This window comes from Callorhinus ursinus, unplaced genomic scaffold (genome assembly GCF_003265705.2).
Source record: "Callorhinus ursinus isolate GAN/ISIS: 27379988/994484 unplaced genomic scaffold, GSC_fseal_2.0 scaffold20, whole genome shotgun sequence".
NCBI lineage: Eukaryota > Metazoa > Chordata > Mammalia > Carnivora > Otariidae > Callorhinus > Callorhinus ursinus.
Window position 1 is genome coordinate 2,493,226 of NW_027397082.1, and position 25,098 is coordinate 2,518,323.

General features: G+C 37.4%; 1 protein-coding gene across 6 annotated transcripts; it reads left to right on the forward strand.

Moving 5' to 3' along the window:
* Positions 1–1,668: 1,668 nt before the first annotated feature.
* On the forward strand, positions 1,669–19,888 carry TIAL1 (TIA1 cytotoxic granule associated RNA binding protein like 1). 6 transcript variants are annotated; one of them, XM_073904114.1, is made up of 14 exons: positions 1,674–1,877; positions 3,989–4,069; positions 4,576–4,637; positions 8,474–8,570; positions 13,318–13,467; positions 13,735–13,789; positions 13,947–14,034; positions 15,934–16,009; positions 17,134–17,242; positions 17,561–17,656; positions 17,757–17,841; positions 18,085–18,208; positions 18,550–18,689; positions 19,511–19,888. In XM_073904114.1, the coding sequence occupies exons 4-14, from the start codon at positions 8,559–8,561 to the stop codon at positions 19,635–19,637; spliced, it is 1,062 nt and encodes a 353-aa protein (XP_073760215.1). In that variant the 5' UTR covers positions 1,674–1,877; positions 3,989–4,069; positions 4,576–4,637; positions 8,474–8,558; the 3' UTR covers positions 19,638–19,888. The 6 variants fall into 6 exon arrangements, with proteins under 6 accessions (XP_025736389.1, XP_025736390.1, XP_073760215.1 ...); XM_025880607.2 differs by lacking the exon at positions 3,989–4,069; XM_073904115.1 differs by lacking the exon at positions 3,989–4,069 and having other exon boundaries at positions 13,369–13,467.
* The last annotated feature ends 5,210 nt before the right edge of the window (positions 19,889–25,098 follow it).

Below are 25,098 nucleotides of genomic sequence, written 5' to 3' on the forward strand. Positions count from 1 at the left end.
ACACCCTTGAATAACTCCTCACTGCTTCAAAGACAAAGCTCAACTCCTCAAATCCTTCACAATACGATTTTTTTAAGCCTACCTCTCTCAACTCTCAAGACCCCTTCGCCATGACTTCCCCTCTTCTTCCTCCCCAAATAACTATATACTTTAACCCTGGATCCTGGTCTCTGCGCCCTTTTGCTACTCCCACTGACTCTTAAGGGGTTCAACTTCCTTGCCATGGAGTCTATGAAGCTTTCCAGGTTCAAATCCCCCTCCCCCTCAGTACATGTTGGCAGAGCCAACTCTTAAGGCATTGTTTAACTGGGACCTTTAAGGTCGGGCAACAGGCTGAAAAATCTTTATCACCACCCTTCACTAGGATGGGGTACAAACTCAAGATGCTGGGGGGAGGGGATGTAAGCGCACCATGAACTGTTGCGGGGGGAGGGGGGCGGAATTCTACAGAGCTACAGGAGCAGTTTGAAAACGACTCCCTCCATTCTCAAGCAAGACTTCATTTCCCATCTACATGATGGATATCTGCAAACACAACCTTATGCCTGCACGTCTCCGCCCAAAGATTTTTTTCCACTCCAAGAATTAAATAAGGGGTTGGAGGGCATTATCACTGCACCCTACACTGACTCGATGTTGGCAGCAGTCCTCCATTAAAAATGACTATTTTAATGGAGGACTGCTCTACTTACCATCTTATCCGATGAGATAACGGACGGGGAAACCTTTGAAACTTATAAAGCAATCTACAAACAGCCTATCTAGGCCAGGAATACCTATTTGCGGGAAAACACGCTCAAAAGACAAGGCCGGACCTTAGGAAGCCCGAGGGGACCCAGCCAGCGCAGCTCCCAGCTCAGCCCGGACCCGACGTCCATCACAGCCCCTCCAGCCCGTCGCGCGGGTCGGCGGTTGATGACCACGGGTCGGCTGTTTTGATGAATAGGGGACGGCTCGAAAAGCCTGACTCCGACACCACGCGGAGCCAAAGCAGGGATTCAGACGCAATTAAAGAAACCGCTCTCAGGCTGGACCGAGGCGGAGGGGGTAGCACAAGCTGAGCCGACTGAAGAGCCTTAAGAGGCTCCGAGCACTCCTAGGACAGCCCCCAGCGCGAGGCACTCTGGGACTTGTAGTTTACTTCCCGGTCACCGTTTTTTTTTCCGTCCCGTCTCCCCGCCTTTCAACGTCGCTTTTATTCTCTGCTTCTCTTTCCAGCACGCCGACTTCCTGGTCGCCGCACGTCCTCACGTATGACTACACTACCCAGAAGTCTCTTCTTCGCGACCCAGCGCCGTCGCGGGCGCCGGCCGTCTCCTGTGAACTACAGTTCCCAGAAGTCCTCTGGAGAAGTGCTTCCCTCTCTCATTTCCAGGACCACAATTCCCAGAACCTTCGGCTTCACCGCGGTTCCCTTTTCACTTGATCTCTTCTTGAACTGGCTGGGCTTCAGCCGGCCAGCAGGCACTCAGCGACGACGTGATTCGTCGGTACTGGGCACAGGGTTTCCTTAGCGGCCTGTTTTTCTCTCCACTCAGTTATTCCCTTTACAGGCCGTCGCGGCTGGCCTGAGCGGTGACCTGGCGGGCCGCGCCTGCGCTCTGCCCCGTTTCCTGCCTGGCTGGTGGCGGTGGCCATTTTGTTCATCCTCCTCCTCCTCCTGCTCCTCCTGGTTGGAGCGCAGTGTCCGGAGCGGGCTGGGGGGAGAGAGCCCGAGAGCAGGGTTCGGTGGCTTTTCCTCTGTCCCCAGCTGGTGCCCGGAGCCCCCCTCCCCTTCCTCCCCACCCCCTCCCCTCCCCAGCCCTGCCCTCCCCCTTGTCCCGGGATCGCTCCGTCGCACCCACCATGATGGAAGACGACGGGCAGCCCCGGACTCTGTGAGTACCCGAGACTGGGGTTGCCAGGCGCCGAGAGGCCCGGGCACCGCGGGACGCTCTGGGAGGGAGCAGGAGAGCTGGGCCGAAGCTGGGACTTACGGCGGCTCCCTGGCCGGGGTGGCGCGGACGCGAAGTACATTCCTCTTCTGTCCCCTTTTCCTTGGGAAGGAAGCCCTCCCTTCCCCCAAACACAGTCACTTCCTGGGGTCTGGGGTTTGTTTCGACCTTATCCTCTCGCGCCCTTCTTTGCACACCCTTCCTAGGCCGGGCTTCTGCACGGCTGGGGCTGTCAGGCCCGGGAGACCTCCTGCTCCCCCTCTGCTGTGGGGGCCCTGGACTGGGCCGGGAGCTGCCGGTCCCCACGGGGGCAGGGCCTGGGTGGGGGTGGGACTGGGGGTGGGACCGCAGCCTCGTGCCCCCGCGGGCCCCGAGGAATTAGCGCTCTCGCTCTGCAAGTCCCCAGCTCCATCGCTCCCGGCTCTTCTCCCAAGCTAAGCTCTCCGAGGAAACTGGACACTCTTCCTCCACTCAAGCCCCTTTTCTCTTTCTGTCCCACGTGCCCCCGCCCACGCTGTCAGAGACACTCGCCAAGCGCCCGCTACTTTTGAAGTGCAAAAGGGATGCCTCTTGCCGCCGGAGCATCTTTCCCTTCTTGGAAGTTTACTTTGAGCGCTACCTACGCTAAACTGACAACCAGTTGTTAAACTGCTTTTGCTCTTTTGGTGTTACCTCCTCCTAATCTGTTTGTGCTTTGAGACCTTCAGAATTGGATAAAGTGATGTCTGTTCACTATTCGATGTGTGTCTTCTGAGCACCTTTTCTTCCATCTTTGCTGTTGCTTTTTACCTGAAGCCCTATCTAATGAATGAATTTCCATCTTCCAACCGTTTATTCGAGTTTTCCTTTCTTTCCTAATGAAGAGTGATGACTCAGCATTTGCATTCCTTTCCGGATAGTGTGGCACTCCTTTCTTTTTCCTGCATTTTTAAAAAAAAAGTCTGAGTAATTTCTCATTAAATGTTTTAAGTTGGCCACCTTCGCTTTTCCTAGCCTTTGGAAGCTCAGCACACCTACCTCGAGTACGAGGAGTCAGATCGCTGCTTTGTTTTCTCTTGCCTCTGCCTGGTATTGATATGATCATAGGCCACTTGGCTCTGCTATCTGTTGGGGAAATTACTTTTTGGGGAATAGATGAAGGTGGATGGGTACTCAGGAAGTCTAACTAGCTTCTCATCTCTTCTACCAAAGAAACTCCGCTCAGTAAAGAAGATAGATACCTATTTATAATATTGATACAGGTTTGGGGTTTTTTTTGTTTCGTTTTGGGGAGGGTGGGGGTGGGCTTGCACTCTTTTTGTATCCCTATTTTTCTAATGTCTCACTAAAGTATTTGTCATCCTGTTTTGAGAATTTGAGGCCAACTTAAGCACATCAGATGTTTCAGTGAAAAGTCTGTTTCGGAGAACTTTTATATTTTGTGCTGTCTCCCATTACTAACTTTTTTTTCCCAGAAAAGAGAGAATTGGGACAATTTGAAATTTGCCCTTTAAGATCTGTTGAAGCCAAGGCTTGATAGTTAGCCATGTGTGCTTTGATGGAAGCATCTGGGAAAGTTGAATTTTAGTGCCTAGCTAGCATGTATTTAACAAAGATAAAAGTTACATTGTATCTAAACATCTGAAATGTCATCATTGCATCATAATAGCTACTGAATAATTGGTAAATTCTCATTGTACCTTTCTCATTAACTGTATTTATTCCTTAAGAAGAGGAATTCCTGGTTTTGTCGGGCTAAATAATATGCCATTTCACTACCTTTAATTCATATAACTATCTTTGCGTTTGCCTTATCTTTATCTCCATCAGACCTTGGACCCTTCTCCAGTAGACTAATAAGCTAACTTTGTCACTTATTTCTTAACCTCTACTTTCTCCAATCTCCTGTTCTTTCTCTGAAGTACACTTAAGTCGTCTACGTTTACAGTTGTCTAAGAATGTGACATGTGTACATGTGAGTAAAGAAACATCTTGAGCTTAGTTGTACCTGTATGTCAGTACATGTTTACTATTCTGTCTTCCTTTTTCCTTCTCCCACTCTTCTCTATGGGAAGGGTTTTTTTTTAGACAAGGACTGCTACATCTTCCTAGGTCTTACCCCTGCAGCACTTAGTTCACTGCCTGGAAGACAAGAGGTACTCAAATATTTTACAATGATTATACTTCTTTTCATTGAATTAGTATTAAGTTTGTTTTCTTAAAGTCCTGATTAATGTAAAATTATGAGCAGACATGACTGTCATACATGGTGTGGTCTGTTGATTTTTATATATTTTTTTAAAACCTTCGAATGTGGAATTTTGAGATAAAAGCAAATGTTTCAGAATTGGGATTTCTTGGTCAGATTTTAATAAAAATAATGCATAGTATAGTTTTTTCTAAGCGTTCATTTTACATAATTCCCCTCAAAGGGTTCTTTTAGGTGTAAGTAACATGACAAAAACTTTGAACATGACTTTAGAGGTTGACATCTAGTAGGGTTTTATTTTGTTTATGGAGATCCTTTTATTTTACATTGTGATCTGTGGGTTAGGTTTTCACGTGGCTAGTATGTTTTAAAAGAATGTACTCTTAACAAAGCTTATCTTAAACTGTTTCCTTAAAATGCCTGTGTGTTACTAGTGAGGTTTTTTTCCTGCAGACACACACAAGCTAAGACATATGGTTCTATCATCAGAAAACAATATGGTGTTTATAGCCTAGGTAGGTCTTTAAATATTCATTACCTACAGTATTACTAATTTATTTGATGGTATTTAAAGTGGTATAGAATTGCTTTGATGTTGAGCCTAAAGTTTATTTATCCTTTAAAGGTCTGTTTTCTGATGTTCTTTGTTCTTATTTGACATTTATTTTGGGGTAATATGTATTCAATAACTTGTGATCTAAAAAAACAAACACGATCATGCTGTGTAATCTGGTGTTGGAACTAAACTGCCTGACACCGACCTTGTGGGACCCACATTTCCAAACTTGTGGGTAGCTTTTGAGAGCAGAGATTTGATCCATGGTATATCTGAATCTATAATACAACATTAAATTATGGTGGTGTTCTATTGTAGTTTAATTAACTTTCTTAATTTATCTGATGCCTCAAAATGAGTAGGAATTGTGGATTTGGGATTACACTATGTTATGCAATGCCATCCTTTAAGGCTGTTCTTTCTGATCGAGGCTGTTAAAAGGAGGAAGTAAAGCAGTGATTTAGAATATAATCTGAACATCAGAGAGCAATAGCAGAAGAAACTGTTAGATCCTGTTATAAAATTGACTAGCTATATGATGGATTTGGCTATATTGTGGCTGTAATTAAGCACCTCGGCCAACTTAATCATATTCTCTGTTTCTTTAAAATGTGTGTGTATGTGTGTCGATATCCCTTATGTAGGTGGTCAATTCACTTATACTCACCCTGTATCTTTCCTCCACCTTGCCTCCTTCCTAAAATGAAATACTGACAAATTGATCAGTTCATTGGAGGCCCATTGAAGGATAATGTTATAAAATCTCCTCTTACATAGGAACTCGTCAAGAACAAAAGCAAAAATGTGACTTACATGGAAATTTAGCCATAGTATCTTGTGCAAAAGTGCACGTAATTAATTTCAACCTTGGTAGGGCTATTCTTTTGAGTGAGAGCACATTCAGTGTTGAAAAAGCTTGATTAGTCTTCTGAAAGGCATGATGTTCCTAACTTAAAATTCTGCCCAGTTGGACATAGGAAGTAGTTTGGCAATGTGAACTTTTGCCTACTGTGAAACTGCCAAGTTTCTAGTCTCAAATTGGATTTTAACCCTTACGTTAGGGATAAAAGCATCATTTTCCGTTTTTAATGCTTTAGTTCCTACAGTTCCTGTTCATAGAAGACAAAATAGACCTAAGGTATGCCTTTTTTTTTCTTCAGTAAAAAATTGTTTTAGAATTTCCTAAGTGTTTACTCTTTGAATTGACCTCTTAATACAAGAATTTGAGCTATTTGTCTTTTTCTGCTATTTTGTATGTTCTTCAATTAGAAATTTTATACTTAAGCACTTGGAACTTTAGAATATATTGACTACTTCAGAAGAGAAAGAGTGAAGTGTAGACACTATAATTTAGGAAGAGAAAATACACTTCAGGGTACTGCCAAGAGATGATGTTCTTTCCAGGTCAGGTGTTGAACATCTTCCTTAAATATTTTTGTTAGTATTTATTTTGGGACATAATTTTATGGTAACGTAAGGTACTTAAGCTGTGCCGTACAGTATTTTTAAAGCTATAAGAAGTTTCTCTATTGAATATTAGGAAGGATGAAGACACATGCAAATGAATGAATTACCGAACTCGAGTAAAGGAAAAGGCAGTCAGATTTGGGTAACATTTAGGTGAAATTATATGGTAAATTACATCCTTTTTATCCTGGTAAATTAAGAGCTCTGTGTGTTGTTATGGAAGGCCTTTTTTATATTAGCTTGGGAATTTAGTTTGCTGCTTTACCACTGAACTTTTAGTGGAGATATTTGAAAAATAGGAAACCTTAGAACTGGATTTTTGTATTTCATGACATTCTAAACTTAGATGACCATTTTGCTCTTTGGCATCAGTGCTTGAAATGTAAATTACTATATCTAAATGTGCCTCTAGAAATTCTCCAAAATTTATAGCTCACTCAAAAAAGGTTGACTTGGAATAAAAATCCTATTAAACAGTAACAGCTTTAATTGTGACTGTTAGATGTGGAAGGTAATTAATGCCCATGCAGTTTTTTTCTGAACAAATCAATGTTTAAACAGTAATGCAAATTTAAAACTATTTATTTAAATTTTATTATATAGAAGTGGCGATCTATTTTAACTTTATTATTAGTGTCAATACGTGAAAATCAGTTTTATCCATTCCTCTTCTGTTCTCTTAGAGGTGAGCTAACTAGCACTTTAGGCTAAATGAATATAACATTTAGGAGCCCAAGGTCACTTGTTCATTTACTTTATAGATAGTCCTACCTTGTACAAAAAGAAATTTTCCCTGGATACAGGCTCACAAATCCCTCTGAGTTAAAAAGGGAGAGGCAGTTGTCTGGCGAGCTTATAATCCTATAACCTTTTGCTACCGCTGGAAAAAGTGTGTCATTCTGTGACCTACCGATGGGTCTGCTCTACTTTAATTATAAGAAAAAGATGGACCGTTTGTCACTGGTTTAGTCTTCTATTTAAGTAATGTTGGACTTGGGGTTCAGTTTTAGTACATCTACATTTAGTAGATATGTAGATATTAGTACCCATTGCAACGAAATTCTTAGCTGAACTGGGAAATTGCTACTCATTCTTCATCAGATCATTTTTTTACACTTTACCTTTCTCGGTTTATTTTTCCCTTTCAGAATGTTCCAGCTTAAAGCAGTTATGTATTTAATAGGGTAACCATAGATGCAAGGCTTATTTTGGTCTCAGTACTCAGTTTCCAGATGTTATATATTATCGTTAGGAAAAGAAAACTTACGTCTTTTTAATTTCCAGGAGAAGCTATGTTAAATTTTATAAATATTGTTTGGTTCATGAGGTTGTTCACAACGAATGTGAGTTTTAGGAATTATACACTGAGTACCAGAAAGACTTAAAAGTTTGGCAGTTTATTAAGCTAAATTAAGACAAGAGAAACCAGGTGGTCATTTCTGGGTAGTGGTGTTCTTTTCTTTTTTGGGTTTATCTGTATTCTGAATTTCTTAATGCAGAATACATATAGTCAATATGTAATTTAAAAAAATAATCCCAAATCTTTAAATAGGCATAGTGAAAAGTATACCTAGATTTGTCTTATATTTTCTCTGATATTCTGAAGACATCTTTGTATTTGCTTTTTTATCTATATAATGATGTATTTTGTTGATTCTGATGTATTTTAGACTAGGAAATTTTATTATTTTGCCCTGTGTTCCTAAAACAAAACAATGAAGATACATCATTGATAAATCTTGTTTAGCAAGACAAAACAAAAGCTTCCAATCTCTGTGTGTTTTGCTAACTTTACTCTCTCTTCTTTGTTCATGTAATTGCTTTTGTTGGGGGTCTGAGATAAACTCACCTTATGTCTAATGTCTCTTTATTGATCGGGTGTTATAATTAATCAGTATTTTTGGTGGTATTCGTGTGTGTGTGACACACAACACACACACACTATTTTGAATTGTGTTTTACATCCAGAAATTATAGTATCTGGAGGTTGGTTTAAATTTTATTATTTTTATTCTAATAAATAAGATGAGGCAATGATACGTAGGATGCAGAATAATAATGCTTTTGGGGCATGCAAGGTCACATTGATTTCTTCTTTATCACAAATGTTTGAAGTGTTACTTTAGTGGCCTAATTTAGTACCTAAGAACACTTGCTGCTTTCCTAAATAAGGGTTAATTTTACTTGCATAGGATTAGGCTTAATTGGAAAAAATTTTATTGAAGACAGAGGAAGTTAAAATGAAATAAAAGGTACTTAAGTGATAATACATGAGAGCCAGAGCTGAAGGGAAATTGCTGATAATGTATTCTTTTTCTTCTTGAACAGATACGTAGGTAACCTCTCCAGAGATGTGACAGAAGTCCTTATACTTCAGTTATTCAGTCAGATTGGACCCTGTAAAAGCTGTAAAATGATAACAGAGGTAAGATCTTCCCAGTTCCATGTGCTGACAGCGTGATGTTTAATGTTGTGAGATACATGAGTTGGTTAGTATCATTTTAAAATATCATTTTTAAGCCTCAAGTTATTCTGATGGAGAGATTCATGTTTGTTGTGTTGACTTACTGATTTGGCAAATAAACTAGGTTTGGAATGGAGTTTTATTTGAGAGGACAAAGTTTGTGTTCTGTTACTCTTACATGGTCATTCTTCAGGATATAGTTACCTTCAAGTGATTCTGCTTGTAAAAAATTGTTAGCACTTATCTCAAGAGTGTTGAAAAACTATATAATATTTCATACAGTTCTAATAAGAATGTTCCTGATTCAGATGATAGACATTTAAAGTTTAGGAATTGGTGTAGTAAAAGAACATTATTAGGTTCTTGTGTGCTTAATGTAGCACCATGCACCTTGTGTATCTCTAATAAATACTAATAACAGCAGCTTTACGTAGACTGGACTTAAATTGTTAGGGCAATCATTTTATTTTCCTTTTTGCAAAGAAAACTTTCTCTTTATACTCTCCAGACATTTTATAAAGAAGAAATCAATGTGATCTTGCATGCCCCATTATACTCTCCTATACAAGCCCAAAGATTTGTGTTTCAATTCGTTCTCTTCTTCCTTTTTCTTTATTCATCCACACACTTCTTAGACTTTACTATGTACCAGCTGTTCCTGTAAGTGCTAGAGATGCACTGCTGAATAAGACAGTTCTTAGTGCCGTAGAATGTTACAGCCTAATGAGGGAGACAGAGGAGTAACAGGCGCAAATGACAGAGGATGATAAATGCCGTGGAAGCAGGCAGCGTCAAGTGCTGTGGGAGCACAGAGGTCCAGGACAGTCTCGGGTCAGGGGAGGCTTTATTGCAGGAGTCAGCATCTAGGCTGCGACTGAAGGAGAGTAGTGGAATCTGAGGAAGAAGGGATTCCAGGTGAGAGAAGAATGTTGATCCAGTCTGGTAGACAGAGTGAGCAGGAGTGCTCATGAGAGGAATTGGGAAGGTAGAGATTATAGTGCGGTTGGTGTTCCGAATGGGATTAATCATAAAAGATGCCAGGATATGAGGCACCAGTGTCCGGCAGGGGCCGGAGCTGTGCTGAAGGAATTTGTGTTATACTCTGCGAGGGGAACCGTGAAAAACCCATAAAGCAAATTGGCCTTTTGATCTTCTTTTCTAACTGAAAATAGTCCTTACTCTGTTCCAGTACCTCTTCTTTCCTTCCTCTCTTTGATCATTCATTCATTCATTCTTTCATTCATCAAAAATTTACTTTGTGCTCGGCACTCTTCAGAGCTCTGGGGACACAGTGGAGAGCGAAAGGGAGGAGACTCCCATGAGTTTACACACTATGGAGAACATTGTTAACAGACAGACAAGGTAATTGCGGATAGGGAGGAGAGCTATGGAGGGAATAAAGCAGCTCTGCGATGGGGATTGGAGGCTCGGTGTTTATGCAGGGCTGGGTGCTGAGGGGACGATGTCACCTCTTCGATCTGAGACAGGAATAACAAGATGGTGCGATCTGTGTTAAGAGTTGGAGGCGGAGGGAATGGCACGTACCAAGGCTGTTGAGTCGGTAATGAGCTTGGTGAGTTCATGGAACCGAAGAACCAGGAGGGCTAGAGCCGGGGAGGGGGGGCGGATGAATGTAAAGAGGCAGGCGGGGTTCAGAATCCCCTAGGGATGTGTGGGTCCTGACACAGTGGATTTTACTCAGTGGCGGCGGGAGTTTTAAGCAGAGTAATAAGGCACTCTCTGATTTGCGTTTTTGAGGTTATTTTGGAGACTGTCGTGGAGAATGGATTGTACGGGGCAGGAATGGAAGGAAGGAAAGCAGCTGGGTTTATTTTACTAGTCTAGGTAAGAGGTGATGGGGGCTTGTTTTTTAGATTGGTAGGTGGAGAGAGAGAAATAGGTAAGTTTGGAATATAATTTAGAGGTGGAATCCGCGGGGCTGGACTGGCTGGGGGCGGGAGGGCGTCAGGAAAGACGCTAAGATTCTTATTTGTAGTTGCATAGATGGTAATGCTATTTATTTGCTCAAATGGGCGTGACAGGGGAGGTGCGGGATGGATGGGGGCAGTGCTGGGAATTAGGAGTTCTGTTTCGGCAGTGTTCAACTTAAGGTGTGCATTAGACGTCCACAGGAACATTATATGTCAGTAGTTGGATGAACCGAGAGCCCAGTGCTGATGATGGCAGCTTGCAGTGGTATTGGAACCTATGGGACTAGATGCGATCTAGTTCCTTGACCTAAAGAGAGTGCTGATAGAGAGGAGGAGAGTGGTCTAGGTCTAAGCCCTGGAGCATGTCAACACTTGGGGTGACGTTTAGAGTTTGAACTAAGGGGGAAGAACTGCCTTCTCAAAGATCCTCCAGTGAGAAAACCAGAAAACCAAGAGGCTGTGTGGAATCTAAAATGGAGTATTTAAAGGAGGGGAGGAGTCGTTAGCTGTTTTTGAATTCTGCTCGAAAGGCAAGGTGAGGACAGAAAAGAGATCACAGAGGTGACAGAGGGGTCACTGGTGAGCCCAACACAAAGTTTCAGTGGCCTCGTTGGGTAGGAAGCCAACTGGAGTGGGTTCAGGAGAGACTGGGATGTGAGAAAGTGGAGGGACTTCTAGAAAATTTTTGAGGAACATTTGACAAAGATTTATTTTAATAGTATTCTTTTTAAAACTTGTGTGCACAATCAGCCATTTGTGGGAGAAGGATTTGAAATGAATTTGTATAATTTATCCATATTCTACAACTCCTACATTCAAACTTGTATATAGCTGTAAAATCTCATATTTCTCTGTCTTGAAATTTATGTCACCCAACAAAAATTGGTGACAATAATTATTAAGGTAAGCACATGGTTGATTTTTAGAGTGTCTCTTGGTGGCATAAATGGGAAGCTTCCAGAGCGTATGAACTCTAGCACAGAATATCTAGGCGTTTATTTTCCTTTCTATAAATTCCATTTCAGTATATGAAAAATGCTTTTTTCCCTCAGTTTTGTGATTTTTTACTTTAGATATTGTTTATCTTAGATTCTAGCTTTCTCTATATACTATAATGTTATGTTACCGATTTTAAGGCTAAAAAATTCTCTGATAGTTGGGTTGTGACAAAAATCAGTGGTGTCTTACATGAAATGCAGTGTGGGGGGGTGTGTGTGTGCGCGTGCACATATGTTCATACATTGAATGGGGTTGGCCTGTTACTATTAGGTAAACTTGAAGTCAGTCTACATGAGTTAGGGTAGTTTACTAAAGCCTATTGTTATCATGGATCTACCATTGGACCCCTATATGTCTTGCTGTAATTACCAGTGTTTTCTGTAGAGACCGTCAGGGCAGAAGAGATAGGAGTAAAATGACAAATTGACTGGCAGAGTTTTAGTTTGCTATTTACCTTTAAATCCTTTCTACAAATGAATGTCATTGGTAAATGTTAACTCTTTTACAAGAGGAATTTAAGTGCATGTTTTTCTTTGGAATCTTTTCTCCATTTCCTTTTCTCTATCTCTTAAGAACAGAGTTCACATGGCTACAGTAGGATTTTGTATGAGAGCCCATAGTTTTCTTGTCAGTATTAATGATCACACTTTTTTTCCCTCAAGGAAATGCCTTCTGGTTGCCTCGCCACTATTGTTTTAGACGTCTTATTTTGGATTTTTCTTCTAAAACTTTCCTGGAATGAAAAACAGTGGTTGTTGAAAAGATCTTTATTTTATCTGGTATTTTGTACCCCTTGTAAGTGCAACTAGCATTCCACATTTTATAATAGTACTATTTTTTTAGGGCATTTTACACTGAACAGTGATGAATGTTTTTAGCCATATGCAAAAAAATGTATTTGTATGGTTGTGTAGCTTTTCAATGCAGGTTGGAGTTTTATAAAATTCATTTCCGTTTTGGTTGTTAGATTATAAAGTTGCTATAACTTAGGTCGTACTTTCTGATTATCTTTATAAATGTCTCTTTGCCAACTCTTGTCAAGTATAGTATTGTAGAGTATATTTAATAAAGATTTCTTATATTGGTTTTTTTGTGATACAAATTGTAGCTTTGTCTTGGAATATTTTATTCAGACATATTTTCAGATGTTCTTTTCTTGATTTCTAGCATATTTTTCTGGTCTTTGAAGACTGAATTCAAAGTATATAGAATCTCCTGTTCATTAAGATAGCTTGAAAGATGGGGAGTTCATTTCAATAGCTGGTTATAAATTTGAAATTTTTCTGTTTTTATTCTCATTCCTTATCCAGAAAAGGAGTACATAATCTCATCTCCTCCTATGCAGTATTCATCCTAGTTTCAATCATAAGTAAAGTTTGTAAAGTTGGTTCACTTCTGTATTTTTTTTTGTCATGGGATATAGTTTATGAAGGATTATGAGGCATAAATAGAATTCATCCTTTTGAAAATAAAGTTGGGAGAGAGAAGAGCAGTGGTAAGGAGTGGTCCTTAAGGTTTTGTTTGGTCTAATATAAATTTCTATTTTATATTTAACATATTTCACCAGAATTCTATATTTTATTTTGCTTTTAATACTGATAGTCATGATTCTATACTGCTTTGATGGTTCTATTTGAGTACAACAGTATTCTAAGGTGCAAAGTCAGGTGTAGCTGTAAATCTTATTTTTATAAGTGTTAGGCTTTCATAAGCTTATGCAATCTCACCTTGTACATTCCTAGCTGTCAGTAATGTTTTTTCCTGGATTTTCTTCTCAGCAACCCGATAGCAGAAGGGTCAACTCTTCTGTTGGATTTTCTGTTTTGCAGCATACAAGCAATGACCCATATTGCTTTGTGGAATTTTATGAACACAGAGATGCAGCTGCTGCATTAGCTGCTATGAATGGGAGAAAAATTTTGGGAAAGGTAAGATAATACAATGATGGCACCTCATGAGTATATATTTTTGCATGTCGAATTAGCTTGTGTGTGTGTTTTTTTTTTTTTAGCTTGTATTCTTTTTAGCAAGTTTTTAAACAAATATTCAGCTCTGCTGAGTGATGGTTTTGCTTTATTCAGCCTAAGTGTTTTTACAAAAATTATCCTGTTTGATAAATGATTTAATAAGTGGTAAGTGTTATGGTTCATAACGACATGCCTAATAATTGTATTAAATATAATCTTTATTTTTAGGAGGTCAAAGTAAACTGGGCAACAACACCAAGTAGCCAGAAAAAAGATACTTCCAGTAAGTACTCCTGCTGCATTTTACTGTGGAAGAGTTCTGAAATTATCCTGGCAGCGCTACCAGCTTAAATAGGGTTTTTCTTCCCTTAGTGTTGCCTGAAAGGGCTTATTAGTAGCTGGCTTTTTAAGTATTTGATTACCAAATGCTTTGATTTCAGATCACTTCCATGTGTTTGTTGGGGATTTGAGTCCAGAAATTACAACAGAAGATATCAAATCAGCATTTGCCCCCTTTGGTAAAATATCGTAAGTATCATAGTCAATACTATACTCAGTAGTGATAGGCAAAATTGTATTATATGATTAACTTGTACTGGAATTAAGATTTTCTTTCCCTAGTGTGATTTTTTTTGTTTGTTTGTTTGTTGGTTGGTTTGTTTTGTTTTTTGATTAGTAGATGTTGTTGAAAATGTTAATGTCATTTCAATGTTCTGGGGTCTTGTTTTCATCTAATCCTGTGTATAATATGTTAAAATTTTTTAAGTGATTCCGTTTGTTATCTTTGAAGCACATGTTTGGGTGGTACAGCCTATTATAAAGTCCAACTTTCTGTCAAATGTTTTCAAAATTTGGTGGTTAACCAAAAGTGAATGTGATGTATACTGTGTATTAAACTTTTATAGGAAGAGTTTATAAATTGGGAAAAGTAGGTAAATCCTTGGGTATATTGCGGTTAAATTAGAAATGTACGTGTTTAATTATAATGATAAATGTGTTTTGATATTTTAGCTGAAAAGTAGTACTATTATAATACTAAAATGTTTCATTGTCTGAGCCATAAATGTGGAATTAATTAGTGGATGTTTTTTTGTTACTGGTATTTGATTCTGCTAGTTAGGGCCCAAATGTGGTTTGATTTTTAACAGAGTTTATGCTCCAATCTCATTGTATGTTATGTGATCAAATATATTGGAAAATTAAAAGTGGTTTTATAAGTTCTGTAAAATGTTTATCACAATATATCTTTCTGATTAAAATCCGTATATTTTATGTACTTCCTGTAGATTTAAATGAAACGTTGTAGTACTACTTTACAGGAATATGTTTCACCTAAGAACAACAATATTTTTCTGTATACAATTTGTTGTTCTGTAGATTTATTTGAAAGAAAGATTTAATTCTTAATTTTCTATTTTGATACTTGCTTTGCTTTTTAATCTTTAAATGTGGTAAGTAGTACTGTTTTAAAAATCAGTATAAAAAATAATACAGGTTGCTGTTTTTCAATCTTTATTTATACCTGAGACCTGCAGTTTTTCTAAAGTCCAAGTCACAATTAAAAGTAATAGCATTCTGGTTATTTTGCAGAATTGCTCATAAGAATGGACAGGATCTTGAAGGCTAACTGCAAGGAACTGTGCACACTGGAACTCAGTTGTAGATTTTTTTCTCATTTCTATTTATTCTTATTATACATTATTTATATATACATATTTTAGTATTTACATTTTAACATTCTATATTCAGTGGAGTTCTATATTTCCAATCATTTTAACTTACTCACTAAAATTTCTGTGTAAATTTGTTGTTTTCGTACTGGTGTGCTTAGCATTGTTGTTAGTTTTTTATTCTCCTTTCTTAAATTTCTGAAAATGTCAATTTTTCAAAATTTACAGCTGCCCAAACTCCAAAATGATGGTAGAGAATTGACCAAGAAAAATAAAGAAATCTGTTAACAGGCCATGTATGCCTTTTTAATTCCTATTTTTACCTCTTTTTCAATTTTTTAATATTTCATATATTTTGTATCACTAGGCAGAAGACATTTAACTATTTAGAGATTGCATGGTAAAGTAGTTAGCATTGTTACAGTAATTTATAGAACCAGTAAACCTTAGAAGACACTAGCCAATAGAATATTAGAAAAGGAAACTATTGTTCCTATTAATCTTCAAATTTGAGCATTTAGTTTAGAAAGTGCAGGCTATTTGATTAGGTTGCATGTTTATTACATGTTTTTGTCCTACTGCTTTTTTCTAACAGGTAAAGAAGCGTTAGGGAGAGTTCAGGAATGGCAGTAGTTAATTAGGGCTAACTGGAATTTTATTTAAAAAAATGCTCACAATACAGTGTGTGTGGTTCCTTTTAGTTTTTATTTTGAGGATGACTCTTACTTCCCTCATTTAGCTGTGCTTCTTTTCACAGGGATGCCCGAGTAGTTAAAGACATGGCAACTGGAAAATCCAAAGGCTATGGTTTTGTATCTTTTTATAACAAACTGGTATGTTCTTTTCAACTCAGTGTAAATTTAATACAAAATTTAGTTAATTGGAATCTTGAATATTCTTAGATGTTGCCTACAACAGCTTTTATGTAATTTTGTGTGTTTTAATAGTAGAGTGTAATTGTTTTCTTGGAAATAAATAGCTGGAAAAAGATAGGCTTGATTATAAGAAAGTATCACGGTTGCATTTATGCATTGGTGAAGGTAAGATGTTTTGGCAGTCAAACTCAAGATTAGGATATATGAACTAATCTCAGAATTTGGAGGGAAGTTAAATTACATTTAGTCTGAACCATGAAAATCTCATTTTAAAACTTTTAAGTTATCATCCATACTTTTATAGCTAGGATATTAATGACTGTAGCAAATTATGTAAATGAAAATTAAAACAATTCATCATGAGTTTTGCATGTATTAAAGAGGTACCAAAATGTCTAAGCATTTGCATTAACTGTAAGATGATAAAGTAGGCTTTGGTAGTAGCATTTTAGACCAATTTTAGCAACTTAAATTACCTACATCTTATTGAAGTGGCAAGATAAGGCTAGGAGCTATATTCTTTCTTTGCTTAGATTCATTGCAAATTCACATTAGTTTTGATAATTAAACTTATTTTTACTGGTAGCGTTCTAAATCCTAATACAGGGGTCTTCTGTCTTAAAATGAATTCTTAATCTTGTGTCACAGTCCTAATCCATTGCTACTGGAATGTAGATTTTGGGGTAGGTAATTTAGACCGTAGTATTGGGAGTTTCTGTGTATCCTTCAGTAAAAGTTACATTTCAGATCAGCCATTACATTAAGGTATTTGTGGGATTCTTACTTTCCCTCTTTTTGGTAATGAGTGGGGTTATGATGTTTTTTCTTGCATATTTGAATTATCAATTTCCCTTGATGCTTAAAGAAAAATAGTTCTGACGTATCACTAGAGTTCAGATCATTTTTGTTTATTTAGTTCAGTTTTGTTTATTTAGGATGCTTAGTGAATTCATTCCCGGTACTGGTAAGATTTATTGGATCCCGCGGTGCCAGCATTTTACTTCATTTTACTGGGTCTTATATGTCACAGTTTTCTTTTCTGTGTTTGTAATTGCTCTTTCGTTCTCTTTTTTTCTCTGTAGGATGCAGAAAATGCAATTGTGCATATGGGAGGTCAGTGGTTGGGTGGTCGTCAGATCAGAACCAACTGGGCCACACGTAAACCACCTGCACCTAAAAGTACACAAGAAAGTAAGATACGTCTACTGTGTATGTTAAAATTACGGATATGTCACAAAATCATGAAGTAGTGTAGTCTTAATTTCTTAAAATTTAAATTTTATTAGCATTGTAAGGCTCATTTCATCTTGAAATTTAATTGTCTAACAATAATTTGGGCTTTGACAATCAGTATATTTGGAGTTGTGAACCAGTGATTTTATAGATCAAATCATGGCATCAAGAAAAAAAATTCTATTTTCTCCCTCAGTGAGGTATATCTTCGTACATAGTGATCGGTTTTATACTACTGTATAATCATCAACATTTTTCTTTTCTTTCTGCATATAGATAACACTAAACAGTTGAGATTTGAAGATGTAGTAAACCAGTCAAGTCCAAAAAATTGTACTGTGTACTGTGGAGGAATTGCCTCTGGGTTAACAGGTACAACGTGTGGTTTTCTCCTCCCCTTCTCTGGGGAGCTTTATCACTCTTAGTGTCAGTGTCATGAGCCTTAAGTATTTTGTGTGTTTTTGTTTCTCAGATCAGCTTATGAGACAGACTTTCTCACCATTTGGACAAATTATGGAAATAAGAGTTTTTCCAGAGAAAGGCTATTCATTTGTCAGGTAAAATTCTACCTACAGGTTACTCTTCTATTTGACCCATTCCTTTCAGTTACATTATTTGATCCCCTCAGGTGTGTCAGCCTTTGTTGTTTTAGTAGTTCTTTGCAACGTAGAACTTTAACCTACCTACATGATGTACTTTAGGAAAATACCAAGTTGACAGTTATAAACTGAGTTTCTGTTATTTACTGTGTAAGTTCTTTTGAAAAAAAAGGACAAAATCCTCCTATCTTCCCCTTTTAGATTTTCAACCCACGAAAGTGCTGCCCACGCCATTGTTTCGGTGAATGGCACTACAATTGAAGGACATGTTGTTAAATGCTATTGGGGTAAAGAATCTCCTGATATGACTAAAAACTTCCAACAGGTAATTCGATTTTTCACAGCACTTTTTAAGGTTTCCATCTTACATATCTACATAAAAGCTTTAAAAACTCTGTAAAATAAACAAACAGAAAATAAAGCATATAGCTGCTTTCAGTTTATTTTATTAATGCTTTTTCAAAAGTGATTATTTTGCGGTATTAACTGAATCTTAATACTTTCTTTCCACAGGTGTCACCACCCCAATAAACTTAGACAATGATAAATAACAGAGTCCTATTCACATAAGGGTGCTTACTTAGTTTTTCTCTTCCTTGTCTCCCACTTTCTTCAAATACTGTGTTTCTTACTTACTCCCTAAAACGGTAATTTGCTTTTTCCTAGGTCGACTATAGTCAGTGGGGGCAGTGGAGCCAGGTTTATGGAAACCCACAACAGTACGGACAGTATATGGCAAATGGGTGGCAAGTACCGCCGTATGGAGTATACGGGCAGCCGTGGAACCAACAAGGATTTGGAGTAGAGTAAGTTGTTTGGGTTTTTCCAGTGTAGAAACCGATACAGTTGTGACAAAAGAAATCATAAGTGTGTTTTTCTAGGGAGAATCTATTTAAAGTAAATTCATCAGGCTGTTCGACATTGTAAGTGTTACAGAAACCTTATGAAAAATGATTTATAGTGCTAAAAATTTGCTTTTTATTACCTAGGTGAAAGGGGAGGCTGGGGTAACATTTGGTGTGTCCTACTACCTCTGTAAGCTGTTGGTAGAATTTCATTTACATTTCTAATCTATTTTATCTCATTTATTTTCACCTGGAAAAGGTCTTTGTCTAGATATGTTTAGAAATTTAATGATTTGTGTCTGTTGGCTTGTGTGAAAAGTCTGAGATTTATGTGGTACAAAGTAGCTTGCTTTTTTTCCTTTGTTCATAGAGTGGGTTGGTCCTTTGCACCTTTTTCCCCAGGCCAGCCCAGATCTTTATTTTTACTGGTTCCTTCTTCCTTCTCTTTCCAACATGAATTTTGTGATTTTTAAATTTCTTATATTGATGTACTATGTGTGCAATATATGATAGGTAGGTGATTCGTCATTTTTTAAAAATCAGTTTTGAGATGTTCTCCAGAGAAGTCATTGTGTTAAGTTGTGATTATATTAACAAAAATGTAAGATTGATGTTGGGATATGTATTCTACATGTGTGGATGCGTGTCATTTATTTCTTTGCTCTTTGTTTTGGGTGTGTTGATTTCTTTATTCTATGATGGGGCTCTGCTTGATTTTGGATAAATATATGGACAGTTTTTTCTTTTGTGTTTGCTCAAGATTTTTTTTTTTTTCCCCCAAGTCAATCACCTTCTGCTGCTTGGATGGGTGGATTTGGTGCTCAGCCTCCCCAAGGACAAGCTCCTCCCCCTGTAATACCTCCTCCTAACCAAGCTGGATATGGTATGGCAAGTTACCAAACACAGTGAGCTGGGACTCTAAACAAAATTGTAATTCATGATAGCTTCAGTTTCCTGTGACACTCTGAAGACATGAAAGTAGACATCGGAAAATGAAAATATTTATTTTAAAAATTGAAATGTTTGGAACCTTTAGCACAGCTTTGCTTTGGTGAAGGACACATGTCTTCTAGTTCTGCCTTTTTAAGTTTTTGTTCATGATGGATATGAACATGATTTTTCTTTGTGTACAAAAACTAAAATAAAGTCAATAAAGACAATTCTGACTACAAATTTTGATATAATAGGAGAAATGGGTAATACAGTTTTGATTCTTAGATACTATTCCATTTTTATCTTGCTGTTCAGTATTTTAACTCACTGTGTTTTTAAAAGAGCAAAAAAAGGGAGGATCGTGGAAAACTGGGAATCACATATAAGTTCATCCTGAACCTTGATACTCCCCTCCCCTCCCCTGAGGTGGACCACATTCGAAGTCAGCAGAAAAAAGTGTGATATTGAGAAGAAATTGCATGATTTTGGAGTCGCTTTGGAGGAAATACTTATTTTATGCCTAAAGAAACTGAAGCCAGACTGATAAAGAAATTTTACAAACTAAGGAACAGCATTATGAGTTACTTGAGCGAATGTTGGTGGTCCACATTAAGACATGTTTTTAAAACTTCAAAAAGTGTTGATTATTAAAACTGTAGTAAATTACATTTCATTTTGGGGGGAAATTCCAAGTATGGTGTTTGTATTAAAGTCAGACAGTCATACTTGTGCTTTTACATGAAGTTTAAATGATATACGTTGTAAATATTGAATAACTACAGTGTTTAAAAAGCATGCTTCAACATAGAAGTAGCAGCAATGTAATTATTTGAAGTAACACTTAACACACTCCACTGCATTGAATGCAATGGATTGATAAGAATGTTTGACTGACACTTCCAAGGTTGGCTACTATGTAAAATTAAAATTATACAAATTACTATACAGAAAAAGCCTTAATTTTAATTTCATACAAATCTTTGATGCATTAGTACATTTTAAAATGTCATTGGAAATCAGATTTCTTTTTTTTTTTCTTTCTTTACATCACTTGGTATGTAAATACCTTGATTAAAACCTTGTAAACCTATTCCAAGGTTCCTATAAGTTGTATAGTACAAGTGTTTTTAAAAAAAAATCTTGGGGTGTTTTTTAAAATTAGATATATTTTGCCCAAGAATTTTTTTAACAAGATTGCTAAAACATCTTATTTAGACAGTTTGATGTACCAATTTATAATTGGATATTCAGCTTAAGTAGTACACAGAGTTGTGGCTTTTATTTTTATTTAACTTTTTTTCTTTGTGGGTAGTGTGCATGGGATGACAAGCCTGATCAGAGGCTGAGTTGTATGTGTGCAGAGTTTGTAAATGAACCAATTGGGTAGGTGTAGAAGACTGAATTTTGCTTCTGAGGTATTTTTCAGGCTATGTGGATAAAATCTGCCTCAAATTTCTATCCTAACAAGAATGTAAAAGATAAAAATCCTATGTATTCGAATTCTGACAGCTAGAGGGTGCAGATGTCTAGGCAGTGTGTTTAAAATGTTGCTTTGAGGTCTGGGCACCAAAATGAGAAAACCCTTACCAGTTAAGTAGTAAGATGCAATTAATACCCACAAAGTACTATTTTTTAAACGTCTAAGGTCTTACAGTTAGCTTTAAAATAATGATGGTTTTATAAATTGGTGACTACGATAATTCTGGTATTTTTCTTCCCCATTTAGAAAAACAGTCAAATGTATTAAACATGAATATTTGCGGGGTCTGATTCATCTTTGGGCCAGATTTGTTAACGGCACTTTAGTTTTAACCACAGGAGTCCTCTGTGACCCTCTTCTGTATAAAAATTATCCTAATTTCTTTGTTTATGGCTAGTGTTCTTGGGGGATGTTATGGAAAAGTTACTTTATATTTTATAAGGAGAACACTCAAATTATATCAATTATGCCTCCTAGTTTAAAATTTCTTGAATATATGTGAAACTTGAACAACTAAAGATTTTTTTTTTTTACATATCAATATTCTCAGTTTGCCTTTTTTGGTCTGCCAGTAAATTAAGGAGCTTATTGCAGCAGCGGGTAACTGCAGCTGCAGTGTTTTCCTAGTTGTCTTTTCTAGGATTTTCATAAAATGATCCAAACTAGTTCTAGCGCCGTAGAAAACCTATTACTGAAGTGTCCTTCGTCTCAATCCAAAAGAAAGATTTCATGATCAGTTCAGTTAATAGAAGTTATTTCATATTAAATGGTTTTTAAAATGCAGAGCTACTTAGCCAAATGAAATGCACCATTTTAAAATACAACTGTCAAGCTAACACAGACTCAAGTCTATTTTATAACAAAGTGAAGTCAGTGCTATCTTGATCAATTTAAGCCTAAGAATCGTTGCCTTTTCCATGTTCATTAAAAACAACAGCAGAGATTCTTTGGCATGCGAGAAAATGTTTATTTCTTAATTATTTTGAGATTTATTTTGGTGACGTGTTTCTGACTGCCATCTTCTTTGCTCTAATAATCTCTCTATTAGTATTTCCCCCATACCATTCCCACGTGATTTTTATGTCTGCTGGCAGTGAGAGGCTGAAATGACTGGCCAACGTAAGCCAAAGCTGTAAACCACAGTTGAAGTAAGTCTTTCAATAAAGACTAGACTATCTGATAAGTGGTTTTTTCTTATTGTCGTTTATTACTTAATTATTCCTTCCAGGCTGCCATGAAATAAGCAATTTTATTTTATTAGTAAGGTCTGTGGAATAAACATACATTCAGGGTCTATTTCTATGTTCTGTGTAAGTATCAAAAGTCCATTAGCTTTGTTGAATTAAAAAATTTTTTTAATTAAAATTTAATTTCTGGATGGAACAGTAGAAATTTTCATCCTTCTAAAAATGAATGCTCGGGCGCCTGGGTGGCTCAGGTGGTCAAGCGTCTGCCTTCGGCTCAGGTCATGATCCCAGGGTCCTGGGATCGAGTCCCGCATCAGGCTCCCTGCTCCTTGGGAGCCTGCTTCTCCCTCTGCTTCTCTCTCTCTCTCTCTCTTCCCCCCTCTGTTTCTCATGAATGAATAAATAAAATCTTTAAAAAAATAAATAAAAATGAACTGATGATTAAAAATAATAAACTTAACATTTAAAAAAAATAAAAATGCTCTACTGAATATTAGTATAGTAAAATTTCATTAATTTAGAGTCTCCAGGTGATGGAAACCATTGCTTTACCACATCTAGGTTGATCTTTGGTAGTTATCTGTGAGTAAAGTTTGCACTCAACAAATAGAAAAAAATAGGAAAAGAATTTATAGACACTCTTCTAGCCGGCATGCCCAAATTAAATCTTCCTGTTTGTTAAAGATCAGCATTTAGACTCCTACTTAATACATTTTGAACGTTGAAATTTCATTTTTAGTATGCATTGGAAAGATGCGAAAATGATTTAGACTTTATATAAGCCTTCTGTTAAGTGGTCCAAATGAGCAGGTTTTGTTAAATACGAATTCTATGTGTAGTAATAAAGTGTCCTACTTACCGTGTCCAAATAGGTTACTATTGAATTAGATTGCCATCTATTCTATTTTGAAACGAGGAAATTATGTGAATAATTACAACTTCAAACAAATGTGTTAATTAATTAGTACAGGTTAATATGAAATGTGGGCTCCAGTCTACTTAAGTGGATCTACTTTGACAATTAGTACAGAGTCTGGAAACTAATTCCCAAGGTACTTTGTGTAAATATCTCTTTTGGGGGCAAGAATGACTTTTGGTTTCTAAATGGCCTAAATGTGAAGGAAGTTCAGTTTATATCTAGGAAATAGAGGAGGCGCGGGGAAGTATATATAGTTGGGTTTTTTTTTTTTTTGTAATCTTGGGCAAAAGTGTCAGGGCACTAATGGTAATTTTTGATCTAGTTAGGATTTTATTCGAGGGAAGAGAGAGCTTAATCCACATAGCATTCACAGTTTGGTTTTTAAACAAGAATGTCAATGAGAGTAACAGTTAACAAGAGGTATGTGTCAAATAAATGATTTCCTTAATGTTCTAATTCAGTTCTAATACAGATGCTAAATTTTAACTTTTCCGAATTGTGTTTTTTGCGATTCACTAACCATTGTTTCTCTGAAGTGTTCCTCTGGGAAAATGATCCCCATATTCTAGTATTTTGAAGTCAGCTTGGAAAGTCTGCCAGACAAATGGAGCTGGAGTGCTGTCTGCTGGCTGCTAGAGGAGAGGGAGGCTAGCGGCACGTTGGAAAGGAACCTCACGTGGTGGAGCTGTCCAGTTGGTCTTGGCAGCTGGACTCAGCTTGCCTGCAGATCTCCTGTTTCGACTCTGTTTTGTTCTGGGGAACTAATGGGCATTTGCAAAGAGCCTAGTTCCCAGGTGATACTGGAGAATTGCGTTTTCGAGGTAACCCAGGTTTTGCTATAAACAACCAGTCGATACCATAACTTGCCCAACTGTGATTTTTTTTTTCCCCTGTTCTTCCATCTTTCTTCCTTGGGTTTTGGTATACCAATGAAGAAAAGTCCAAAACCATCTGGACAAAGTGGGCATGAAGTATGTGGCCATATGCAACTCTGCCTGTTCTGAGAGTTGATACTAGTATTGTATATGTTTTAGATTTTCATAGTTCATTTTACTGGTTAAGAGTTGTGAGTTGAATTGTTTGGTATGTGGTTTATATGATTACTTTTGCTCACAGAAGTAAAGCTAATTTATAAATCTTAACATAGCTAAACAAAATTGAGAATGCCCATTTAATAATCTTAGCTTGCTTCTTTTTGGAAAAAAACTAAGCTTGTAAAAAACATTGTTAATTAGTTTCCTTTGGCTAGGTTATCTTTTAGCCTACGGCCCCGCTCAGCCTTGGTTGTCTGTTTAATGAGGATTTGGACTGGGAAAGGGGTGGTGACTAGGATAATGAAGGGGGCAGAGGTCCTTGATTCGGAAGAGTGTTGACATGAGAACAGACGGCCCCGGGCAGATGTAGCAAACCCTAGTGATCAGGGCTTCAGTGCTGATATTTCATGTTATTTGGTTTAAGACCACATGCACGTGTTACCAGGAAGACTAGGAGACTTAGCAGGTCATTGAAAATAAAATATTACCAACACCTTTGTCTTATTTACTGACCCTGATTTCTTTTCAGTTTCCTTTAACGTGTGTATCTATTAATGTATCTACACTTCTGTTAGAATGTTGGGTAGATGCTGAGGTGCTCAATACTGCCTTTGAGCATTTTCATTAAAATGGGATGAAGATATGGTTCAAAATCCACATTTAGTTTATTATAACCAGGACTCTATTTTTAAAAATGGACCACTTCATTTCCAGATTGCTTTGCTATTTTTGTATCTTTGGTTCTGTCAGTCACCCTCCACTAGAATGTAAGCTCCATGGGGGCAGGGATTTTCTTTTGGTGACTACCTGAACCCTA

What these genes read in the sequence shown, in the direction of transcription:
- TIAL1 (XM_025880604.2), top strand. Translation starts at nt 1,846, where the DNA reads ATGATGGAAGACGACGGGCAGCCCCGGACTCT. An exon ending in TATCTTTTTATAACAAACTG is followed by an intron (nt 16,010 to 17,133) that starts GTATGTTCTTTT and finishes TTTTCTCTGTAG; the next exon opens with GATGCAGAAAATGCAATTGT. An exon ending in TGACTAAAAACTTCCAACAG is followed by an intron (nt 18,209 to 18,549) that starts GTAATTCGATTT and finishes GCTTTTTCCTAG; the next exon opens with GTCGACTATAGTCAGTGGGG.